This window comes from Epinephelus moara, chromosome 7 (genome assembly GCF_006386435.1).
Source record: "Epinephelus moara isolate mb chromosome 7, YSFRI_EMoa_1.0, whole genome shotgun sequence".
Taxonomy (NCBI): Eukaryota; Metazoa; Chordata; class Actinopteri; order Perciformes; family Serranidae; genus Epinephelus; species Epinephelus moara.
The window spans coordinates 6,342,187-6,367,943 of NC_065512.1; the positions used below are offsets into that span (position 1 = coordinate 6,342,187).

General features: G+C 42.2%; 2 protein-coding genes across 2 annotated transcripts in view; one reads left to right on the top strand and one right to left on the bottom strand.

The window, feature by feature from the left end:
- tgfbr2l (transforming growth factor beta receptor-like) overlaps positions 1-25,757 on the top strand; it is a 397,772-nt gene that overhangs the window by 354,321 nt on the left and 17,694 nt on the right. The gene's annotated exons all lie outside the window — the stretch shown is intronic.
- LOC126393462 (titin-like) overlaps positions 1-25,757 on the bottom strand; it is a gene marked incomplete at its 3' end in the record, with an annotated part of 160,915 nt that overhangs the window by 125,829 nt on the left and 9,329 nt on the right. The window contains exons 4-33 of the mRNA XM_050049647.1: positions 23,968-24,264; positions 22,910-22,998; positions 21,804-22,018; positions 21,568-21,646; positions 21,308-21,463; positions 20,354-20,464; positions 18,697-18,939; positions 18,498-18,611; positions 16,176-16,418; positions 15,826-15,882; positions 15,451-15,709; positions 13,990-14,056; positions 13,711-13,908; positions 13,241-13,383; positions 12,974-13,128; positions 12,652-12,879; positions 12,029-12,270; positions 11,713-11,945; positions 11,462-11,626; positions 11,157-11,325; positions 9,350-11,046; positions 8,974-9,255; positions 8,618-8,884; positions 7,987-8,259; positions 7,626-7,889; positions 7,286-7,546; positions 5,797-6,057; positions 5,436-5,699; positions 5,022-5,282; positions 4,030-4,290 (exon numbers count right to left, since the gene is read on the bottom strand). Coding sequence (XP_049905604.1) covers positions 4,030-4,290; positions 5,022-5,282; positions 5,436-5,699; positions 5,797-6,057; positions 7,286-7,546; positions 7,626-7,889; positions 7,987-8,259; positions 8,618-8,884; positions 8,974-9,255; positions 9,350-11,046; positions 11,157-11,325; positions 11,462-11,626; positions 11,713-11,945; positions 12,029-12,270; positions 12,652-12,879; positions 12,974-13,128; positions 13,241-13,383; positions 13,711-13,908; positions 13,990-14,056; positions 15,451-15,709; positions 15,826-15,882; positions 16,176-16,418; positions 18,498-18,611; positions 18,697-18,939; positions 20,354-20,464; positions 21,308-21,463; positions 21,568-21,646; positions 21,804-22,018; positions 22,910-22,998; positions 23,968-24,264 — 7,554 coding nt within the window. The remainder of the gene's footprint in view (positions 1-4,029; positions 4,291-5,021; positions 5,283-5,435; positions 5,700-5,796; positions 6,058-7,285; positions 7,547-7,625; positions 7,890-7,986; positions 8,260-8,617; positions 8,885-8,973; positions 9,256-9,349; positions 11,047-11,156; positions 11,326-11,461; positions 11,627-11,712; positions 11,946-12,028; positions 12,271-12,651; positions 12,880-12,973; positions 13,129-13,240; positions 13,384-13,710; positions 13,909-13,989; positions 14,057-15,450; positions 15,710-15,825; positions 15,883-16,175; positions 16,419-18,497; positions 18,612-18,696; positions 18,940-20,353; positions 20,465-21,307; positions 21,464-21,567; positions 21,647-21,803; positions 22,019-22,909; positions 22,999-23,967; positions 24,265-25,757) is intronic.

Here is a 25,757-nt window from a genome sequence, read left to right on the forward strand (position 1 = left end):
CCACACAAAGTAATGTTTTTTAGCCAGACATTCCTGTGTTTCCTGCCGGAATAGTGCCAAGAAAAGAGGTTATTTTTACAGGGACATCACTGCGCTTCCTGCTGGGATAGTGCCACAAAAAGTGCTTGTTTTATACGGAGATGTTACTGTGCTTCCTGCCAGTATTGTGCCTTCAAAACTGGGTATTTTAAGCTGAACATGATCTTTTTCTAACCATAACCAAGAGGTTTTTGTGCCCAAACCAAACCACGTTAATCACATTGTTGTTTAAACTTAAAGTTTCAACATATTTGCTGCATTATAATGTACAAATGTAACATCTCTGTTGTTCACGGAAAAGTACAATGCCAACATTTTTCTGACAGCTGGGTTTAAAAAATAACAGAGACAGAACACACACACACACATCCATTAATATACAGTACATACCTACAAAAATTACACATCAAAACAAAAAAAGTACAAGATTCTCCGCTAAAGGTCGTCAATAACTGAAGTCGATCTCCTTGTACAAACACAGGAAGTTATTATGACTTTTTAAACCACTGAACACTGTGGGAGGACTCGGCTTCATCCAATTAACAGTAATTATTTTGTCTTGCAACCATGAACAGATTGTGCAGTATAGTAACACTGGTCTGTGGTAAACAGGTGCTCAGACAGGTGGCAGGTCCAGGAGGATGTCCCTTTCCTCTTCTGTGAAGTATTTCCAAAGTATTTTTGGGCAGTCCAAAAATAAATGAGTAAAGGTCATCAACCACACACTAGTGTTGTTGGTAGGACAGTTTTTAAAGACACAGCGGGGTCCTAAAGAACCTCATTTTAAGCTTCAAATCAAATTCTTTAGCTGGCCTCCAACCCCCTGTGACATCTAGAACGTTTTCTCAGGCGTCCACTGTTGTTTTCAGACCCAGTTTCTATCATCCTTTCACATTTTAAGTCTAATCGGAAGTATTAGCGTTAGCTTTTTGTACATATGGGTTGTTGTTTTTTTTGATGCAGCAGGTGTTCAAACAGATGTAGAAAATTAGTTTCTATTACAGACTGTATAAAGAAGTGGACGTAGCCTCTGGGTCTGAAAAGTGGAGCCAGTGGTGAAGTCCCTCTAACCTGCATTCTGTCTAATGTCCAGCAGGTGGCGACTCCAGTCTGACTGCACAGAAGTCAATGAGAAACTGGTCCTACTTCTGGTTTGATTTACGACCTCAGAAATAAATCAAACGAGGAGTAGTTTTCAAGTGATCTTCAATACATCATGATGAACATTTTGTAAACGATGGAGTCAAACACACCATAAAGCAGAGGATGCTTTATCGTGTCACTACCTTGTGATTGACAAGTCGCTACCACGGCGACCTGTCAATCAGGATAGAGGCGTATCCTCCACAGCTCCACCCCCTCGTCCAAACATGGTCACTTCTGGCTCCAAAATGCCAAACTGGAGGTTTCAGAACTGGAGTCCACAAACCAGTGGGTGACGTCACTTCTTTTATACAGTCTGTGGTTTCAGTACTGGTTGGTTCTTTTTTTTTTTATTCCAGTCTGTATTTTCTTTTTGAGGCACACTTGTCTTGGGAGTTGTGAAAAAGATTTAAACATGTTCCCATGGTTGGCTGTATTCAGCCCATATTTTAAAGCATTATGACACACAGAATTTCCCTCTATGGGCATGGCTCCATTCAGATCTTTTGGACTCAAGTTTAGACCTTAGACTTTTTTTCCCATGTATTATTCATTTTTGTTGTTTTCCAACTAAGAGTGGAAGGGTAGCTGGTGATGTTTCTAATGAGGAATTTGTTCAATAGAAACCCGTCTACGCACTATTCACCCCTCTGAGCTGGGCCGCCCACTACTAAAGTTTTAGGTAAACCAGACCTCCCTTCTCTTTTGTTGACATCAGTGACTCTGTTTAAACCCTGACAGTTAAAGAATCAGGATAAAAAATTATCTTTAACAATCTGACTTCAGCGTTTTTGTTTTACGCAAGTCTATGAATTTACATTAACAAGTCCTGTTCAGCATGACCATATGTTCATGAAATGTTCTGTGGTCAGTTTCATGTTTACCACCAGCTGTCACAAACACAACAAAATTTAAACGCTTTTGTTTTTGCACCCATTTTTCACAGGTTGACGTTAAAAATCTGAGACTTGTTTGATGCTCTAAATAAATATATGTATCTCAAATTTTGGTCGCAAAATCTGTGTTAGTGAGCTCTTCTTTTCCATGATAATCCATCCACCTGACAGGTGTGGCTGATTGAACAGCATCATTACTGCACAGGTGACACAGATGGAGCGTGTTGTTAACATGCTGACTGCAGGAACATCCACCACAGCTGCTGACTATCAACTCAGTGTTCATTTTATTACCATAACACATCTCCAGTGTTGTTTTCCTGAATTTGGTAGTACATCCAACTGATCTCACAACCACAGACCACATGTAACCACCACATCCAGCGTCTTTGCCTGAGAGCAGCCACCTGAACTGCTGCATGCTTGTTGTCCTCATAAGGGTCTTGACCTGACAGCAATTTGTCATTGTTACCGATTTGTGTGGTTGTGAGGTCGGTTGGATGTACTGCCAAATTCAGGAAAACAACATTGGAGACGTGAAAAGGTAATAAAATGAACATTGAGTTGACAGTCAGCAGCTCTGGTGGACATTCCTGCAGTTAGCATGTTACAAACACACTCTGTGTCACTGTGTTGTTGTGATCATCCCAAAACACACCTGTGTAGTAATGATGCTGTTCAATCAGCCATACCCGTCAGGTGGATGGATTAGCATGGAAAAGAAGAGCTCACTAGCACAGATTTTTACTGACAAAATTTGAGAGACGTACATCAGTTGAGAGCATAAAAACAAGTCTCAGATCTTTAACTTCAACCTGTGAAAAATGGGAGCAAAAATAAAAGTGTGGCATTTAAATTTTTGTTCAGTCTTTATGTATATATATAACCACTACTATTACTTCCAACTACATATTAAAAATAATGACAATATTGATAACAATATCATGTAATAATTTGAAATTAATTACATAATAGAAAATAAAAAAATCTAAATGATATATCATAGCACAACACATACAAATTAAACTTAATGCATTTTTTGCGAATCCTTTTCCCCCCTGTATTTGTCATGTCTTTAAAAGTAAATTTTGGTTTGTCTCCTGCATCTGTTTTTACATTAGACAAATCTAGGGCTGCCCCCTGAAGCTGGAGATTTGAATCTTCAGTCTGAGACACCTCGTCGTTTTGTTTTTCACTCAGTGTGCAGTGTCCTTCTGGGGACATTTTGGTACCTAGATTTTGCTGCAACGCGAGCTCTCCTTGTTTCACACTGCTCTCGCGGTACAGACAGCTGCAGACACAGGCAGCTGCAAACACAGAGGCAGCTGCCCAGAAGAAGAGATGCTTTGCCCCGTAAGGCTCCGAAATAATATTATCTTCTCTCCTATGCTTAGAAAAGGTGAATTTACAGCTCACAGCATCTTATATGACCCAGTCTCTCGCTTTTGTTTGATATCTACTGTCGGCAAAAAATGTTATTGCACATTTCTGATCCGTCTTTAGCGCTGTTAGCTTGTTTACTATATTACAAACGTCCCATTGAGCTCTGTTTAAACTTTCAAATTCTAGATGGAATACAGAAAAAAAAAATCATATTGAACAGCTGAAACTGATTCAACTGACTGATCATTCTAGGTCGGGTACAGCCCTACACACATTTTTACAAATTGTATGTAATTCTTTACTCCACCTCATATATTTTCTGCTGATCATCTTTACGTCTGATTTGCCATACTTTAAAAGTGTATTGTTAATATTTGTTAAGTCTTTAACCTGAAGGGAGTGACCACATGGGAAACACACAAAAACTCCACGAACAGTTATAACCACAAGATTTCAGGACGTTTGAAACATCGACACTGTTAGACACTTGGGAGTTATCAGTCTCACTCAGAGACATTTTATTTTGTTGTTAATTGACTTCTGGGTTTGACTTTAAACGTGATCTTACGGCTAACGGTGAGCGTTGCAGAGACTCGGTCGTTCCCGCAGATGAAGGTGTACTCTGCCGAGTCGTCCCTGCTGGTGTTCATGATCTTCAGCTGGTGCAGTTTTCCCTGAACCACGATCCTGAACTTCTCGCTCATCTCGATCTCCACGCCGTCTTTCAGCCAGGTGGAAGGCACGTTGAAGTGAGAAACCTCACACTCAAACGTGGCCATCTGGGTCTCTGGGACCTCAATGCTCTTCAGCGGTTTGGTGACTCGCAGGGCTGCAGGAGAAAACATAATGAGAGTCAGACAAAATATCAAAGTCCGTCTCTACTGTGAATGTCAGAGAATATCAAATTGTTGTTATTATTGTGATCACAAATATTTTATAGTTCATATAATATTTTATTTTTGTGACTGCAAATTGTAAAATATGCAACATTACAAATAATTATAAATAATATGTAAAATCTTATTATTCTTTACATTCTAAATAACATATACATTTTAATAAAAAAAAAGTAGAATTCCTAAAAACATACTAGAAAAAAATAACTTTCTGATTTGGAAATTTCAATTTGGAAAACTGTAACACATTTTACTACATAAAATACATACAAATTAAAAATAACTATAATGAACACAGTTTATTTTTCTCCTTTTGACATAATATTTAAAAAAAAATTAAACAATAAACATTTTACTATTTTTTTTTATTTTGAAATTGTATAACTACAAATTGAAAAAAAAACTATATTTTCATTTAAAATAAAATAATCACAATTTACAAATCAGTATAAATTACACTTCTAAACTGCATTTTTTTTTACAAAAATTTACAAGATAAACCAACTGATGTGTTTTTAGAAAGTATAAAAAACATTAGAAAAAAATGTAAAAACTGGATTTCAGTTTTCATTTGTGCTTTCTTAAAGATTGAGATGTATTTACTTTCCTATCCTCTTTTCATGAGCAGTTTTATTGTTAGAATTATCATTAAAATGTTACATACCCTCCACAGAGAGCGAGGCGCTGCACTGCAGGTGTCCGACCATGGCGGTGTACTCTCCTGCATTGCTGCTGTCGACGTTCTGCAGGATCAGTTTGTGAGCTTTCCGCTCAGACAGAATCTTGCACTTGTCGCTCGGCTTCAGCTCTACGCCTTTAAACATCCACCTGACGGGGATGTTGTCATGTGACAGGCTCAACTCAAAGGAGGCGGTGCCTTCCAGCAGTGATTTCACGTCCTTTATCTTCTTCACAATTTTGATTGCTGCAGAAACAAACAGCAGGTAAAAAGGATCAAAATTTAAAATAGTGAAATGCTAAAAGTTTAGCTCCTAGATGGTTGTATTGGATATTGTTTGATCATTGATTTAAGGCTCATTAATTATGACAAGATTTACAGTAAATCAGTGATACTTACTCTCAACATTGAGTCTGGCGTTGGCAGACAGTTTTCCAAGTTTGAAGGAATAAACAGCCTCGTCCTGTGTGTTGCAGTTCTTGACCCTCAGTGTGTGCACCATGCCGTCGGTGGTGATCTCGTATTTGTCACTGTTCTGCAGCTCCACGCCACTCTTGACCCACTGGGATCCTTTCACATCGGGGTGTGTGAGCTCCAGCGTGAACACCGCCTCCTGGGTCTCTGTCACAGTCTGGTTCTTTAGAGTTTTCTTGATCTTCACCGCTGCAGGGGGAAACAGATGACTCAGTTCTTACACCTAGTCTATAAGAAACAATATAATGATGATCCACAGTAACTGTGTTGAGCGGCCGGTACTTACCCTCCACCCTGAGGTTGGCAGTGGTCTTGGAGTTGGCCACCTGGTAGGTGTACTCCCCGACATCCTGTGGTCTCGTGATGACAATGACGAGGCGTCTGACGGCCCCGTCCATCTCGCTCACCACGTTGTCACTGAAGTTCACATGATGACCATCCTTCATCCATTTGCCCTCAGCTTCGGCATTGGCGACTTCACACTCAAGCACAGCTGTCTGAGACTCCGCCACCGTCAAGTCATGCAGGGGACGTGTGATGGCTCCACCTGGTGGCAACAGAAGGGAACAGTTTGTTTTAAGATTCTGGGGCAACAGAGCACCGTCAGAGTGTAGCTAGAATTACTGCCTCACGGTTATACACCTCAGCGTACCAGTCAAGTTACTGTTACAGTTTACATTCATGTCTGTCCAGACTCATATGAAGCCATGACAGCAGACAGTGCTTCAAATGTGGATGTTGCTACAAAGTCACTACATATTCTAAACCATGGAGGATTCACAGAAAGAAGATCTGAACAATCAGCACAGATTCAAGGGGGACACCCAAGATTAGTGTCACCAAAAGAGATACTGGTGAGATACCGCATTCACAAAAATGAGACACAAAGTCACAGTGACCTTTGACCTTTGACCAACGAAATCTAATCAGTTTATTGTTGTGTGCACATGGACGTTTGTACCAAATTGGAGGGAATTCCCTCAAGGCGTTCTTGAGATACCGTGTCCACAAGAATGGGACAGACACAAGGTCACAGTGACATTGACCACCGATATCCGATCAATTCATGGTTTAGTCTAAGTGAACGTTTGTGCCAAATTTGAGGAAATTCCCACAGGGTGTTCTTGAGATATGGCATTCACAAGAAAGGGACAGACACAACTACCCAGTGACCTTGACCCTCGACCAACAAAATCGAAACACTTTATTGTTGTGTGCACGTGGACATTTGTGCTCAACTTTAGAACATTCCCTCAAGGCGTTCTCGAGATACAGCTTTCATGAGAATGAGACGGATGCTAGGTCACAGTGTCCTTTGACCTTTGACCAACAAAATCTAGTCAGTTCATCGTTAGGTCCAGTGGACATTTGTGTCAAACTGTGTCATGTTCAAGAGAATGAGACGGAAATACAACCCGAAAACATAATGCGTCCATCCACTGCTGTCACTGCCACAAAGGCATAAAAAGTCTGTAACAGCATCTAAATTGAGGTCAGTAAGAACAGCGAAGTATTTTATATACTAATTCATGACAATAAAGAACCATCACTGCATGTAATTAAAGGTTTATTGTTGGGTGCGTTTGTAGAGGTTCAGCGTCTCGCTCAAAGACAATTTCTTGATTTCCTGACCATGACGAACAAAAAAGCTGCTGTCGAAATCCAACTTAAGGCCTTTTGTTAGGACAGGACAGTATCTGTAAACACTGTGTGGCCCTGCCATAGAATTCTGATGTGAGTGTGAGTTTGTTCATTGGAATGTTACTAAGCCTTACCGGACACAGTGAGCTTGGCGCTGGATGTCTTTTCACCGGCATAAAACATGTACTGGCCCTCCTCATCCTTCATGGTGTCGATGACCATAAGAGAGTGAGCCTTGCCCCTGGACTCCATCTTGTATTTGGGTCCAGGTTTGAGCTGCTGGTTCTTGAAAGTCCAGGCCGGGTCGATACCCGGGTGAGAAACCTCGACATTAAAGGTTACATTCTGGGACTCTGAGCACACTTTGTCTTCCATGTGCTTCACAATGTGTACCTCTGTAAAAACAACAACATGGTTAGAACACTGAATTGGAATTGGGGCCTAAAAACAGGATCATGAGAAAATTAATCTTACTTTCGACAGACAGGCTGCAGCTAGTGTCGACCTTGCCAACCACTAGTTTGTAACGTCCTTCATCAGAAGCGTAAGTCCTGGTGAAGACCATACGCTGCTTGGCTCCCTTCGCCAAAATCTGGACTCGGTCACTGGGCATCACCAGTTTGTCGTTGTGATACCATTTGACTGAACTGACATCCTGAGCGGAGATCTTGGCCTCCAGAACAGCCTTGGTGCCTTCAATGGAGGACATGTCCTTCAGTGGGACCACGATGTCAATTGCTATAAGAAAAGACAATTAATGATAATCGTGGATGTAAGGGTTCATTGTGTTTAGTGTTGGGTATTACTAAGATCCGCTACTTGTTCTGACTCTTACTTTGAACACTGAGTTTTCCCGAGGTGGAGATGTCTTGGGCAGGAACAACAAAAGAGTAGGAAGCAGCATCTTCTCTGCTGACATTCTCCACCAACAGCTTGTGAACCTGTTTGTCGATAACGATGTGGACACGGTCCGAGGCGGAGATGGCCTGTCCATTCTTCATCCAGGTTCCCTCAACATTCTCCTGGGAGAACCTGACCTCCAGCTGAGCAATGTCACCCTCACACACTGTGAGGTCAGTCAAGGGTTGAACCAAGGTAACCGGGCGCACTGAAGGTACAAAGAACCCAGTATTATCGCTTTAAACTACAGTAAGCAGAGAATGAGTCACAATATGCAAACTGTACGAGAACTGCTCATTTACTTAATAAATGTTCTCTTTTTTGAGGACTACAAGTCATTCACGAGTCCCAGAAAGCACCAAGACAAGACACCCTCAATCAGAGAACATTTTCAAACCATTCATTCTTGAACACATTTAACAAATTTGATTAAACAGTAGAAATAGGCTACAACTCATAGAATCACTCAAAGAAGTATCCTGTTGATAAAGAAAGAATCCCTTTCAGGAGAATACATATGTACATATGTGGCTCCTAATACTTCACTGCTCTCTCAAGTTGCTTACATTTCATCTTCAGTGAGGCGCTGGTCATCAGATCTCCACACACAAAGGTATATTTCCCTTGGTCTCCTTTTCTGATATCCTTGACTGTCAGGGTTTGTCTTCCTCGGCGAGAGGACATAATGTATTTACTACTGGGAGAGAGCTCCATGTCTCCGAAGTACCAGATGCCCTCAGCGTCCTCACGAGACAGTTCAACCTCAAACTCTCCAGCGTAGGTCTCTGGCACCTCTATGTTCTCCATGTGCTTTACAAGCTCCAGGGCTGCACCTGGGTACAGAACAATATCAAGTACAGTTATCCACCCAAGTAAGGCCAAAGAAAATAGTGGATTGAAAGTTTCTGGGTGGGGAGATTACCTTCTACGTAAAGCCTTGCACTCGTCCTGATGCTCTCATCATCCACAACCACACAAGTGTATTCGGCATCGTCCCTCATTTCAATCATCAGCACAGACAGGAAGTGGACCTTTCTGTCTGAGTGCATTCTGTATTTCTCTCCGGAGAAGATCTCCATGTCGTTCTTGAGCCATTTGACTTTGACGAAAGGTTCGTTGGTTTCGCACTCAAAAGTCACCATGGTGTCTTTCTCATTTGCACTGACATCCTCCAGGTTTTGGGTAAAGCTGATTGCTGCCTTGGCTGCAATGAGAACATATGAAGTGAGACTTTGACAAAAATAAGGACATAGACAATTAGCATTTTGCTGGAGAGATTTGGTATAAAATAGCATTACCTTGCACAAGCAGGAAGGCATGGCTTGAGGCCTCTCCAGCGATATTCATGGCTTTAACCATGATGCTGGCAGAGTCTTCTGCTGTGACATCTCTGATCACCAGTTCACACAAATGATCCTCAGGCCAGTACCAGTAAATACGGTCAGACTTTTCCACCAGAATGCCGTTCTTGAACCACTGGCATTCAGGTTCGGGTCTGCCCACAACTCTGAGTCGGAAACGAACCTCGTCCATTGGAGCAACTGTCTTGCTTGTGATGCGTTCCAGGATTTTGGGTGCTTCCATGCTGGGGGACAGCTGGATCCTCTCAGGTTTGATAGTGGGGATGGTGATTTGGCCTTGTTCCTCCATCCTCTTCCTTTCAGCTTCTTCTTTCTCTTTCAAGTGATGAAGCAGCTCCTCCTTAGTCTTCTTCAGTAGATCCTCATAGGAGTCATCTCTCTTACGAGACTTGAACTCCACAGCAGAGATGGACTCATAGAAACCTTCCTCTGTCCTGCGCTTGAACTTGCTCTTCAGTTCATCTGACTCCTCTGAGGTTTTCTCATGAACAATTCTCTGTGCTTTACGCAGCTTAACAACTTCCCTGTCCTGTGCGGCCTCTGCAGGTCGGTCGGCCTTCACAACGTCAAATCCCATTCTGCCGGGGTCATGTGGAGCCTCTGCAGCCTTCGGCTCTGGAGCACGGCGAAGGACAGATCTAAAGTCCTCTTTCTGTTGGATCTCCAGCTTCACAGTGTGCTCAGTTGTGCCCAGAGGATTGTCTGCGACAATCCTGACCTCTCCTGAGTCATAGGACTTGATGTCAACAATCTCCAAGTAGTAAATACCATCATAACGAAGTCTATATCTCTTGCTTTTGCGAATGAGTTGCCCATTGAGGTACCAGTTAACCTTGGGTGCTGGATAGCCGGTCACTCTACAGCGGAATCGTGCAATGTCGCCTTCCAGCACTCTTGCTGGTTCAGGAAGAAGGACAATCTCAGGTTTGGTCTTCTCATATTCTTCATCAGTGGTGACTCCTGTAGGTCCTCCTTCATGTGCTATGCGCTCGATCTCATCCATTCTGTGCAGTCCCTTCCTGCCTTCAGGAAGCTGGCTTTCCTCAACAAGGCCTTTCTCATCCTTAACGATCAGGGTGGCCGAGGTCTGGTCGACTCCAAATTTGTTAACGGCTCTGCAGGTGATGACGCCGCTGTCTCTGGCGTAAGCAACTTCATAGTCAAGACTGCAGTAGCCAAATTCATTTACCATGCGCAATCTATTAGCAGCCTCCAGAGGTTTGCCGTCATGCAGCCACTCCACTACCATGTTGGGGTCACCAATAGGGGTCAGTCTGCACTCAAAATGAGCTGGACCAAAGCGCTTCATTCTGATAGAGGTCAGCTTCTTCTTGAACTGTGGTTTCTGCTGCTTCTCTTTGTCGTAAAGGTCACCCTCCTCCCACTGCTCTTGACCATAGCGGAGATGAAGGGGCTCCAACTCAGGAGCAGCAATCTCCTTCGCCTTGTATGTTCCTTTGGTAATAATGAGCTTCCTCTCAGCTTGAGGAGCAGCAAAGTCCACCTCAACATTGACTCTGCAGCGAGTGGTGTCTCTGCCAGCCTTGTTGATGGCTGTAGCTGTGTACCAGGCACTGTCTGAGCCTGAAGGAGATGGGATCTGGAATTTGGCCTCTCCTTTAGTTCCTTCAATCCTGAAATACAGAGCCATTTCAACACAATGATCAACACAAGCTACTTAACTTCTACATACCTTTGTCAAAGGATCAGGAAAACACACACAGCAAAACTTAATGATACGCACTTGATATGTGGGTGCTTCTGTGGGGTGATAATGTCACTGTTTTTCAGCCAGACGATGTCAGGCAGGGGGTTTCCAATGGCTTTGACAGCCAACTCAACCAGTGTGCCCTGCTTCACAGTGATGTTCTTCAACTTTTCAACAAACTGAGGGCGCGCCAGGCTTTCTCGAGCTGTGGATGGGAAAATATAACAGCAATGGCATTTAATAAAATATAAAGACTAGGAGCTCCAAAGACTGGGTGCCGCACTGACATACTAATCATCCCACCAGGTATACATTTTAGGCTGTATCTGGCACAGACTTACCATCAACATTAAGAGTTACAGAGACAGAAGTCCGTCCAGCTCTGTTCTGAGCGACGACTGTCCACTCTCCAGTGTCTTTTGGCATGGCTGGGACAATGATCAGGGACTGGACACCGTCCTCTTTAACCACTATCTTGTGGGTGTAGTCATTGACCACTTGTTGTCCTGGGAAAAGAAGGATAAAATGGTTTTATGTGGCTGAAGCAATAGATAAAGGTGCATTTCTAGAATTAGTTGAGCCTTTCTCTTACCATTGTGGAACCAGTATGTGTCGGGCATTGGTCTGCCAACAACCTTTAAGTCGAATCTGGCGGTTTGCCCCTCGGAGCATTTTATAGAGGAAGGTTTCATGACAAAGACAGGCTTGTAGAGTCTTTCCAGCTGAGCCTCATCTGTCTCATCAAGGCGGCGGGCCGGAGAGCGTCCTGGAGAACGGCTGGGAGAACGTCCAGGTGAGCGACTCAGAGAACGAGGAGATGTGGACCTGAAGAGGGAGCAGAGTCATTGATGCCCAGGTGTTCACAGTTATACAATTCAGAAGTACTTCTTAGTCCTTTTAGACCTTACCTGATCCTCTGCATCGCTGGCTGTGGTGTGTATCTCTGAGGTGTTACAGTTCCGGACGGCTCTACATAGAGCTTTCCAGAGCTGACGGCATTTCCCTTCATGTTGGTAGCGAAGGCAGTGTACACGCCCTCATCCTCTGGTTGAACCACAGGCACACGAAGGCTGGCTCGTCCATCCTGAAGGACCTCTATCTGGTAACGGCCACCAGGCCTGATGCGCTGGCCATCTTTGTACCAAGCAATCTGGCAGAAGACAGAAGATCATTTTATACACTGATATAACTTCTCAGCATCAAGTCCTAGCATTTAAGACCCCAAAATCACTTATCTTTAGGGCCAGACTTCTACTATCGCTATACAGTGCATGTTCATGTTGTTTTCTTGGAAGTTTCTTGTTTTCATATGAATCAGAGTCACATCAAAATTTGTTAATGAACCACAACTTTGAAACATTACAACAGGAGCCACAAAGGCCAATAACCTGATCCTGTTGATTAAATTACAAAAACCTAGGTACTATCTATCAGCCATATACCCAGCTTTGATGTGGATCAAAGAAAGTTGCTTAGATTTTAGACTAGCCTTTTACATGTACATAATATGATAAGGTTTTCCACCCTGTACCTTTGGCAGTGGGTTTCCACCCATCTTGCAGTGGAAAGTGACGCCCATTCCGTCCATAATCCTGTAGTTTTTGACTGGCGTATCGAAGGTCGGCTGAACTGTCTCCTCTTCTGCTACAGTCACCGCCACCTCTCCGTCCTCTGTCACCAGCTGTATGTAGGTAATCATCATGATACGCAGCTCGATCTCATGGATGATCCTCTCTTCAAAGGCTGAAATTAGAAATTCCTGCAAAAAAAAAAGCAAAACTCAGTAATGTTTAACATTAAATATGATGACATCAATATCACTTAACTCTGTGATTGGTTAAGAAAGAAAATACCGTTTCTGAGACATAGCTCATCGGGGTGGTTACTCTCCTGTGTTCCATCTCATATTCAGTCATGACCACAGAAGGCTCCTGAACCACTGTGGTTGTTGTTGTCACTTCAGTTTTGTATGTCACGTCATGTTGCTTCATGTAGGCTTCATATTCCTCTGTAGAAGCAGAAACACCATGAGACACTGGTGTAACAGTGCCTCCCTCAATTCATTCAAGTGGTTTTTGTTTTTTGTTTTTTTAAAGAGAGAAACAAAAGGATGGCAGTACCTTCCTCCAGCAGGCCAGCGGAGGCTGAGGCTTCTCCATGTGGATTCTTCAAAAAGATGGAGTATTCTCCAGCATCATCAGCAAAGGTCATGGAGATCTCCAGTTTGCATGCTCCGGTCTCCCTGTTGTAGGCAACTTTGTATCTAATGGCAAAAAACGAAGCAAAAGTTACCTGTTGTGTCACCATCAGAAAGAGGAAGCTGAGTTTCTAACACATCTAAAGCAAACACGAAAAAAAAAAGTAACAAGTTGAAGCTTTAAAATTAGAGCTCAGAGTAAATGTCTGTTGTAGAAAACTGAGTAGCTCTGGGAAGGTCATAGCTTTTAAGTTACATGACAACCTGTTCACCTATTAGCTATAAAAAAAAAAAGATTAATATATAAAGGTTACAGACAGAACCTTTACCATCTGGAACCAGTCAAAAGTTTTTGACAATGGCAAAGTAACAGGTGTGAACAGAATCTGGTACCTGTATCCAGTAGTGAGCGGCACGCCACTCTTCTTCCAGATGACATGAGGTTTGGGATTTCCTCCGACCTGGCATTCGAACACGACACCTCCTCCCTCCACCAGCTTCTGGACAGTCGGTTTCTTGATGAAGAAGGGGGCGGCAGACTCTCCTGTACTCACCTCCGCCACCACCCTTTCCTTTGTCTCCATGGCAATACTGAAGGAAACCAACAGCTCCATCAACACGAAACTTGTGGCTCATTAGGGCTACTGAACAACAACATATCAGACAACTCACGTTTTCTCTTGAGTGATTCCAATTTCAGTGACAGTCGTTTCCTCTCTGCTCTCGATCTCTTCTGACACTACAACAGAGTACAAGATGGATCAGCTTCACTAAATCTGAAAATCTGCATTTTTTAAATCACATCTACAGTTGTATGGTTGATATCAGGCTAAAAAGACGGTCACAAGTTTCAATTTATCTCTGAAATTAACTTATAAATCAATTTGGGGACTATCACAGTCAACATGACATCTTCCTCACTGCTGTGTGGTAACATAGCTGTACATGAAGACTGATTTGAAAATGTCTATACGTGCAACATTTCATACTGCCACATTTCAAAGCTCTATCAGTTTAGAAGTGGTGAATTTTAATATTTTGTAATGGAAACATTTTGCCTTTATTTTATTTTCTGTTGGCTTTGCTGACAGAAATTCGGCTAGCTGTGGTAAAATGTGGAAATAGTCCACTGGTTAGCTAACATTAGCCGGGTCAGGCGGGAGCTAGCTAGTAGCAACGCTCATTCGCAATTATTACGCCATCCCGGTGGTGAGTTGACATTGGTAGTCCTGATGTGTGGTTAAGCAACGCTAAAGGGGTTAGCAAAACTTGGTGACCTGGGGGGAGACCGAAGGTGGCTACGATGTTTCCACAGCAATGCTGTTAGGTCAGGACAGCGTTACTAGCATTAATCACTGAATTAGCGGCGCCTCTAGCTAGCTCCCGCCTGGCCTGGCTGCTGCGCATGTTTTCACATGGTAACATAGCCAGCCAGCGTTGTGTCTCCTCCCAGACCCAGGTGGTGCATAGTTCAGTAAACTGAAGAGCAGCAGAGTTAACCTATAGACCAACATGCAGATAAGCGATTAGCGTTAATTACTGACATTCCTAATAGGAATATAAAATTGAGTGAATTAGAAACTCTAAGGGTTGTAATACTTTTCTGTCGTGGTTTAAATTCATTCATTCATTCTCTGTAACCTGTTAGGGGTCATGGAGGGGCTGGAGCCTATCCCAACTGACACTGGGTGAGAGGTGGGTATGACCTGGACAGGTTGCCAGACTATCACAAGACTGACACATAGAGACAGACAACCATTCACACCTATGGCCAATTTAGAGTCACCAATTAACCTGCATGTCTTTGGACTGTGGGAAGAAACTGGAGCACCTGGAGAAAACCCAGCTGATCTCTTATATTTTAAAGTCTTTACATTTTCCATTTGACTTTCCTAAAGAGCTGTTGGAGCAGCACTGCTCTCACAAGTTAGTAACATAAAATTCTTTGACCACATTTGTTAAAATCTGCTGACTCACGCAACTTTGAAAAATTGTATTGTATATAATTCAAGTGCTTAAATTAATAAAGTTTGATAAAATCTAATTGTCTAACTGTTTCTCTTAATTTACACTTCATATCTTTTCTTAGTCAAACTGACAAGTCCTTTGTCCATCACCCTACTACACCGTTACCTTTGACGAGCAGGTAGCAGGAGGTGCTGACAGTGCCCGCCTCGCTGGTGGCGGTGCAGGTGAAGCGCCCGCTGTCTTCGGCGAACGCCTCGCGGATCACCAGCCGGGCAAATCCGCTCACGTAGGTGATCTGGAAGTCAATGGAGCTCTCGATTTTGTAGTCCTCTCTGAACCACATGATGGTGGGAGCAGGGTGACCGCTGATCTGACACTCCAGTGTCACTGACTCGCCCTCCGTCACTGTCACATTCTTGAGGCCCTGAACGGAGACACAAGTGGCAACATCAGACACCTTCCACATACTCAAACATTTACTTAGCAACATGTTTTTATAGTAATGACTTGTTTTGACGGACAGAAACGGGAAGTACTCACAGCGATCAGAGTGGGAGGAACAACAGCCTCTTGTGCTCTGGTGGGAACTGCAGCCGCCTCCTGAGGACAAACAACAACAGGAGTCAAAGACAGAAAACAACACATTGTTTTTCAGCGGTGGAGTCTGTGAGGATGGAGGGGTGAAGCCAGGTTAGAACAGATAAAACCCTGCAGAAAAGATAGAGGGACGGAGGTCAAGAGGTGAAGACAGGAAGAGGAGGGTTCCTCATGAGGCAGATGAAGGGCAACGTGTGATTGGCTGCTGCGTTACGGTGAAGTGCTAACAATCCACACGGGGTTAAACTGGGGGAGGTGAAGGGAGGACGACAGCGGGGGGGGGTCAGACCAACCTGAGGCTCCCAGTCCTCAAACTCCTCCTCACTCACAGCCTGAGCTCCGACCAGCTGCGACTCAAACTGATATCTGACGTCTCTAAACGGTGGGGGGAGGGGCTCCGGCGTCACGCGCACCTCCACCGCCACCGCTCTGCGAGACGGACTGGGAGACTTGACGGGCTTGATGACCTTTCTGGGAGCGGAGGGGGAAGACAACTCTTTGTGCAGAGTGGCGATAGCAGAGCCAGCGATGGACACCTGACCGAGCCAACGAGAACAACGTTAACCGTCTGAAATAACTCCAGCTGAGTCCAGCTGAATAGGAACAAATCTTATGCAGTGAGTCCGAGCACCGCAGCAGACGTCTCCAAACATTAAGGTTAAGATTAAAGGGTGCGGTCAGTATTTTTCAGCCTGTTTTCCATGTTCTTTTGTTACCTGAGTGACTAATAGAGACAGCAATTATTGAGACTGGTCCAATACTGAGACAGAGAGCTGCAGCAGTGAAACACGCTGTAATGTAACCACTCGGATCACGTTCACACCGTCAATGCATGTCTACTAAAAGTGCTTGTTTTTGCTTCTGACAGGCTCAGATTGTTATTATGTCATGGCTGAATATTTAGCTGATTTTGTCAATATGAAAAAGTCTGTAAGGTTCTGGAAACGTGACTTGGACACAAAACAGACTGGATCAAGAAAAAGGTAAAGTAAAACATTGCATTTCTCTGCAGGGATTCTTTTTATAATGTTGTCAGACACTAAGGCTGCTCTCAGACCTAGAGTCATCTCCTTTGGTCTGAATCAGGGACTCATGTTGTTCCAAAGTTGTATAATTGCCTAGAGTTGGTTCGTGCTCTCACGGCAGCATTTACAAGAGGACCAGATCAAATGCCTTGTGTGAGAAAGCTGCTCTTGATTGGTTAGAATTTCCATGTGGGAAAAATCCAGGAAGTAAAGCAAACGTTGAAGAAGAGTACACTTGCAAGATAAATGTGACACTTTCTAATGTCATAATGGAGGGACAACTACGCAGGTTGATTTTAGCGCTGCTCATCGTGGACTATATTGCTGTCATTGTTCATTTTAGTCAAACCATACAGTTTGAAAACGAGGCGCGGCTCCAACTAGAAAACAATGTTTTGATGCATTGGATGTGCTGAATGTGCATATTAAGGCAGTACAGGAGGAGGTGCACATTAATAATCCTCCAGGACTGTAACATGCTCATGTTTAACCCAAACAATGTGTCATGTGACTGCAGTTGCTTCAGATCCAGGTCGGGACACCTTCTCACCACAAGCCAACCGCACCAGAGTTCCTTTGTAACCGGACTGAGACCACCTCTTCAAGAAGGTCTCAGTCCGGTTGTTTTGGTGCACACCTGAGTGTGATTGCTGTGTTCACACCTGCCCAAACGAACCGCACTGAGGGGGCAAACTAACCAAACAGGGCAGGTGTGAATGCACACTTGAATAACAATCTGAGCCTGACCCAGAGTTCAGACACCCCAAGCTCAATGTCTTCAATGCTGCAGCTCTGAGCCCGACAGTTCCTCGAAAGAAAAAGTCAAACATCATGACAAGGTTACCACAGCATGACACCCATCTACAGAGGAGCTGTCAGTGCAGATCACCAACAGATCAGGACTGATCCCTCATGTTCATGAACACAACATGACAGGAAATCTGACTACCGTGTCTGTGAAATTTCTTATCATTCTGCCCATAGACTCCATACTTGCTGATACCCCATCAACCATTTTAGGCAGTATCAGAGGCTTTTGTAATACTGGTATCAGAACAAGTCTAGATGTGATTGTATTTAAATTATGTTGTATTGATCCAAAACTGTCCAAGTTTTTACTGACTTACTGATTTAAAAAAGACCCCGTCTGTCTTAACAACAAACATCATTTTATCTCATTCTACTCGTGTAGTTTTTCTTCCTCAAGTCATTCAGACCTGTGGAGCATGGAGTTTATATTTACTGTTCCCACATTATCTCGTCATATCTGGATCCAGACTATCTTAACTGAAACCAAAAACCTGAGGCCAAATTAAAACTAGAAATTCTTAGTATTTGTAGAACAACAACATTTCATGGTAAACAACAGGAACGTTTGAGCTCATGTCTGAACATCAGATGGCTGTGATGCTGTGGTCGCCTAAGAGAAAAAGTGATGTGATATTTTAGGATGATACTGTGAGGAGGAAGTCAAAGTGAAACACAGCACATAACCAAACGGTGGAGACTGCATGTTAAGATATGCGTGTGTTAAAGATGAGATGGAGGATTCTGGGTGATGGCGGCGGCTACCTGCAGCTCCTCTCTTACCTCGTGGCTCGATTCATGTTTAGGAACTGAAACTTTAGAAACTGTGAAATGTGGAACTGGAGACGGAGCGAGACCAGTGTCCACGTGGGTAGAGAGCTCTGTGGTTGTCTGAATCTGGAGTGACCAACAGAGTTCAGAGTTTAAGAAAACTGAGACTTGTTATTGTCAGAGATAACATCTGATGTGAAACTCCTCCGACCTGTGACACCTGGACTCTGCGCTGCTCTGACGTCACAGCGACGGCAGCTGGAGGTTCAACAGGAAGTGTTTTCGTTTCAACGTGTTTCTCTTCAGTTGTTTCCGCCTGCTGTCTTATCTCCACCTCTACAGCCTCCTCCTCTTCAGCTCCGCCGCCCTCCACATGCACGGGCTGACGGACACGAGCAAGGTCAACGGCGGCCACCACTGTGGCCACCGCCCCGGCTTTACCCACTCCCTCAGCCTGGAGACACAAACACCAGCACACAAAGCTCAGGACCTCCACTGCAGGAAGTCAGGAGGGAGATACTCGACTGAAAGCCCCCAAAACTGAAACCACACTTCAGTAATATTCATACAGGAAACAATTATCATCAGTGAACCCATGATGCCACACATCATGCAACATTAAGAGTGAAACATGCAGCTCGTGATGCAAAGAGAAGATTTGACTCTTTCCTGTGGTTTCATTACAAACAGCAGTAAAGAAGAAGAAGAAGAAGAAGAAGAGGACATACTCATGATGCAGGTCAGAGACATTCACACATCATAAAGGTTAATTTACAGAGGTTTATGAATCTTTAATCTGTGGAGAGACAGTGTTGTATGCTGCACAGATTGTAAAGCTGTCTGAGTACAGAAACAAACTCCACCACAATAATCAAGTTTTCCGTCTAAATTACCACAGATTTGAACCAAATTTCCTAAAGATCAGCAATGGAAAAAAACATCTGAATTTTGGCATTTACTGAATTTACTGTAGTAATAATGTATCATGACCAGTGATCTAGTGGCAGTTGATGGTGGTAGTTGAAGAGGTGGGTGGACTACTGAATGGGTTACTAAGGAAGAAGTGAGTATATTCTCTTATAAACTTTAGTGGCTATTTGGCTGATAGGTGGGTAAACTGCCAGAAAAAGAGGTGGGTATACCCAGTATACCCTCCACTACACCACTCACTGTGACTTAGGTATCATAATATATCATATCATGACTTAAGTATCTTGATAATATTGTATCGTGACTTAAGTATCAGGATAATATTGTATTGTGATTTACGTTTCGTGATAATATCATATCATGACTAAGTTATCTCAATGATATCATATTGTGACTTAAGTATTGTGATATTGTATCATGACTTAAGTATCAGGATAATATCATTGTGACTTTAGTACCTTGATAATATCATATCATGACTTAAGTATTATGACAATATATCGCAACTTGTGCATCATGATATTGTATCGTGACTAAACTATTGTGATAATATCATATTGTGACCAAGGTATTGTGATAATATCATATTGTGATTTAAATATCATGATATCATATCACGATTTGTGTATCATATCGTATCATGACTTAAGTATTGTAATAATACTGTAATGTGGGAGTTTTTAATTTGCTGTTCTGCCACAAGCGGAGCTGAACATGTGTTGTGGTCCTAAGTAGAGGACAGGTGAATGGACTGTTAAAGGGACAGAGGTTCATCAGGTGCTCAGTAAAATCAACATCAGCTGCTGAGACATGAAGAAATTAAAATAATAAAGAAAGAGTGAAGAAAGAGGAATGAAGTGGTGATTTGAGCAGCAGGTGGAGGTGATGGAGGCAGCAGACTGGTGGTGGTGGTGGTGGTGGTGGTGGTGGTGGTCTACCTGCTCTCCCGACACAGCGGCCTCAGACGGCCCTCGGCTGCGAGCCTGATCCACAGCAGCCACCACAGTCGCCACGGCGACACTCTTATCGTCCTGGTAAACATGCTCGTCCTGACACGTTCACAGCACATCAACACATTAACACATGTTCATACAACACACAGGCAGAGCTGAGCCACTGAGTCATTTCATTCACATTACTCATGATGCATTCACTGACAATCAGCTTATTCACATCTAAAGGAGAATTCCATTATTCTGAACAGTGGAATTTCCCTTTATCCAATCTGCAGGAACAAGTCAAGCTCAAAAACACAGTCACACTCATTTGCCATAAGACTGTGGGATAAATATAATGTCGTATTTTTAAACTGAAAAAACTAAATTCAAAAGATTGAAACTCACTGACGCTTGAAAGCTTGAAATCTAATAAAAAAGCTTTTGCAGGATTGAAACTAAGTTTTGAAGGCTGAAAAAAATTCTCCTAAAACCCAGTTTTGTATTTGAGCTTTCCTTCGTCGCAACTGCAGCAGCCTTTTTACAGTGTTTCTCAAACACGTGTTCAGAGTTTCACATTCGTCAGTTTCCTCCTGATGTATTTAGTTTGTTTTCCAGTTTTTAAATGTTGTAAATGTCTGAAAACTGATGTGCATGTGTTGGGGAAAAAAAGTTTTGAAACCTTGACTTTCAAAAGAGCAAATCTTAATGTTGAAAATTTGCAGATGTAGATTTGCACTTGTGTTGCTTATTTTTACAACACAAAACTATTCAGAAAATTATTTTTTTTTATTAGATTTCCATTTAGTTTTTTTAGCTTTGAAATTATATTTATCCCACAGCAGACCAGTTCACCATCACTCTGTAGTTTCTTTCTTCCTCTGAACAGATGTACTAACTGATATTTTAACAAGCCTGCATGCAGCATCACATCACAGAGAACTCCGGTGTCCTCACCTCTCTGCTGCCGGTGACCTGCTGCTCCCAGTGCTTCTCCATATGAAGCTGGGCAGCGCTGCTCACACTGGTCATGCTGGTCATAGTGGTGTAGCTGGCTTCAGCCATGTAGTCTCCCTGCTTCCAGGGCGGCAGGACCTCTGGAGAGGCGGACACCTGTGAGAGGACGGAAAGAAAGAAAGGTTGTCTTTACTTCAGTGGACGTGTCACAGATGATGGAAGTGTCTGCTGGACGTTTAACTCTTGATAAAGGTTCTGACCTGTTTCCTGGACATGATGGGAGATTTGACCGGTCTGATGGGAGAGATAGAGGACAGTCTGGTGGTGGGGGAGACGGGTCTGCAGACAACACATGATGTAGGTTACAACACAGTGACATCACAGAGTTTATCCATTTATTTCTGTATCATGTTTTTTAGAATCTTTCTTCTTGATTCTTTTGACAATGGTTATGGATCAGTATCCTGCAGGACTGATTCTGTGCCAGAGGTCGTACCTAACAGGTGCGGGCGTCGGCCCCTTCACGTGTCTGACGGGTGAAGGTGACTGCTGGCGTCCTCCTGTCACCTTGGTGATGAAGGACGGTGGGGACTTGGAGGTCGGCTTTGGGGGAACCCGGGGAGGGGTTTTGTGAGCCAACTGCTGAGTCATCATTCCTCCTTCGACCTGCATCTCCATCATGGTGGTGGCTTGGAAACTGGACTCCACCTTCTGAAGGGAAAAAAAACACATATTGAGGGATGTGTCTTAAATTAAGTTTTAATAAATACTCAAAATAAGAGCTTGTGTTTTATGACTAAAAGAAAGAATTTTCAATTTATAAGTTTTTATATAAGTTATTAATTTATATTATTTTCAGACTATATTTATTGTTATATCATTTTCATATAATTTCATTTTAAATTTAATTTACAAGGTTTCTCCCTTACGAACACCACAAGAACTTCACATTGATATTCACAAAATTTCAGCACAACTTACAGCCACAAAATTACAATATGTGAAATGACACAGGGCCAAAACCTCCACAAATGTGCATTAATTTCACAGGACAACATAACTTTTTTCAGTTTTTACAAAGATTTACAAATATTTTTCATAAAAATCCTAAATTACAGAACTACAAAACAAATCCATGATGGAGAAGACAAAAGACTGAACATCTCCAGGTTTTGACATTTGTGTAGTAACTTTGCTTTACATGAGAATCACATTTTTTATTTCTATTTACAAATCAAAAAAAACATAAAAGATAAAATATGTTATTTGCAAGAATGTGAAGAACTGCCTAAAATCCACCTTTTTGAGGAAGTAGAAAGAGACTTGTGTCGTCTTAAAATTTAATTTTAGACAAAAATTTAGACATCAGGGAGGTCATTAATATACTGTATATGAAGAATAACAGGGGCCCCAGGATTGAACCTTGTGGAACAGCACAGACAAGAATTATTGAGGTTTACTGAGTTATCGAGACAACAGTTCATTTCACATCACTCTGAGTGCAGGGTTTTGATGGTTCCAGTTTTAATTCATGAAATTTCAACAGATAACAAAATTTTCTTCTCAGATGGACCCTGGTTGTGTTTTTTCAGTGAGTCTCACCCTCTGAACTCTGGTTTGGGAAGCCAACCCAGCCATCTGGGATGTGGACACAATCGTCTTAGTTTTCTTAGTAGGTACAGCTTCTTCACCTGTAGCACAAAGAACCATGTGGGTTTAGGCTGATCCAGATACTAAACAATGGAGCTGCAGGATGTGAGGAAAATAACAAACACATACAAAACCAACACTGACCCAATTTTAATGCTAGAGAGAAAAAAGAGAACTGTAATTCGATCACATTATTATTATAAATCAACAAACACTTGATTTATTAACTTAGATGCTTTAAAATGTTGTAGTGTATCTAGTGTATCTTAAAACTGCACAGATTATGTATAAAGCACAAAAAGTAATTTGCTTCCCGAGTGTATTCAGAGGTGGTTTGAAATTAGAGAGAGCCAGTATGAATTCTGGGTAATGGGTGTTAAAAAAAAAAGAAGAAGAAGAAGAGGAGTCAGAGGAGTTAACCTGTTGATCTGGTGTGACAATGAATTATGAAAAAGCATAGTTCAATTTGCAAATTAATAAAATACAAAATAAAAATAAGGTGGTAAAAAAACGTAAAACTCTTATGACTAATATAGTGTATGAAATGGTTTAGAATTTTGATATTATTTCTGTTTTTGTCGTATCTGTTTTGTTTTGCTTTTTTTGTATAATCTAAACCTAATAATAAGTTATTTATGACAATATGTTCAGTAAAAAGGGCAAGTATAAGTTCAACCTTCAGCCTACAGCCTACAGTTTTTGTTTTCTTTTCATTTAAATGCCTTGTTGTTATTTAATCTTTATTATGTGCATTCTTTTTGAAAAACTGTTAACAAGGATCAAAATAAAATACTCAAAAGATCCCTGAGTGTAATGTTGATATCATGATAACCATTTTAAAAAAACAATATATTGTGCAGTCCTATTAAACAACAACTAAATCCAAATGAATCATGTGTTCTGATGCTGTTAAAGGCTCAATTATAAAACATGTTTCATTCTGATGATGTCATGTACAGTGGTTTGAATTTACATGTTTAAAAATACTGAGGGGGTCTTGATAGAAAAACATGTCTCACCCTGAACCAACAGCTCAGCAGTGGAGGTGGCTCGTCCGCTGCTGTTGGTGGCGGTCACAGAATATGTCCCAGAATCCTCTGGGAAGGCCTCAGCAATCAGCAGACTGTACAGGTCTCCCTCCTGGAGGATCCTGAAGTCAGCTGAGCTCTGGATCTCGGCTCCCTCTCTGTAGAACTTCACCACAGGTGTTGGGATACCTGAGACTCTGACGTCCAGCCTCACCTGGCTGCCCTGTCTCACTGAGGAGCTCTGCAGTCTCTGTAGGAAGTTTGGAGGCGCCGTCTCGGCTGCAGGGACACAAAACATACGTCTCGTGAGGCTGGTTTTTATGAGGACATGTTTATTCTAATATTATGATCGTTGCAGGAAAATAAAATGGTTGCAGCAGGTAAATCCAGGTGGGAAATTAAACAGACATCCATTTCAGACACAAGAGACAGACCAGTGTGATGTAAAGATGAACACATGAGTAAAGATCAACTCTGACCCCTGAGCTCTCTTTAACATTATCGAGCTGGTTTTTGTTGACATGTGGAGTTTTTTTGTAACGGTAGACTCAGACATGTAATCCCCACAGGTTCAAGTTCGACTTGTTAATCACTTAATAAAGTTTAGATTCCTCTTATGGAAAGTTATGCTGCAACAGCTGCATCTATATCGGTTTTATCACTGGATTAAGTGACAGGCCCCGCCCCCCAGCCGAGAGACAAATTTAGACTCAGAAACACAATATTTCATGTTTACTCCTCTCAGGAGCGACAAATGAAGCTTCTATAATATTAAGATTAAAATTAATCTGACATAAATAAACATTCCATGGTCACAGCTTTTTGGTAACACTTAACTTTGGTCACACTTTCTGTGTTTTTGTAGTCGTTAGATGTCTCTTAGTGGTCATTTTGTGTCTCTTTGTGGTTGTTTTATGTCTTTGCAGCCATTTTGTGACTCTTTGAAGTCAATTTGCATCATGTTGTGGTCATTAACTGTCTCTTTGTGGTTGTTATGTATCTTTTTGTGGTCACTTACTGTTTCTTTGTGGTCGTTATGTGTCTCTTTGTGGTCATTTACTGTCTCTTTGTGGTCATTTTGTGTCTCTGTGGTCATTTACTGTCTCTTTGTGGTTGTTTTATGTCTTTGCGGCCATTTTGTGACTCTTTGAAGTCAATTTGCATCATGTTGTGGTCATTATGTGTCTCTTTGTGGTCATTTACTGTCTCTTCTTGGTTGTTATGTATCTTTTTGTGGTCATTATGTATCTTTTTGTGGTCACTTACTGTTTCTTTGTGGTCGTTATGTGTCTCTTTGTGATCATTTACTGTCTCTTTGTGGTCATTTACTGCCTCTTTGTGGTCATTTTGTGTCTCTTTGTGGTCATTTACTGTCTCTTTGTGGTCATTTACTGTCTCTTTGTGGTCATTCTATGTCTCTTTGTGGTCATTATGTATCTTTTTGTGGTCATTTACTGTCTCTTTGTGGTTGTTATGTGTCTCTTTGTGGTCATGTCATTTACTGTCTCTTTGTGGTTGTTATGTGTCTCTTTGTGGTCATTATGTATCTTTTTGTGGTCATTTTGTGTCTCTTTGTGGTTGTTATGTGTCTCTTTGTGGTCATTTTGTGTCACTTTGTGGTCATTTACTGTCTCTTTGTGGTCATTTTGTGTCTCTTTGTGGTCATTATGTGTCTCTTTGTGTCTCTTTATGGTCATTATATGTCTCTTTGTGGTTGTTTTGTGTCTCTTTGTGGTTGTTTTGTGTCTCTTTGTGGTTGTTATGTGTCTCTT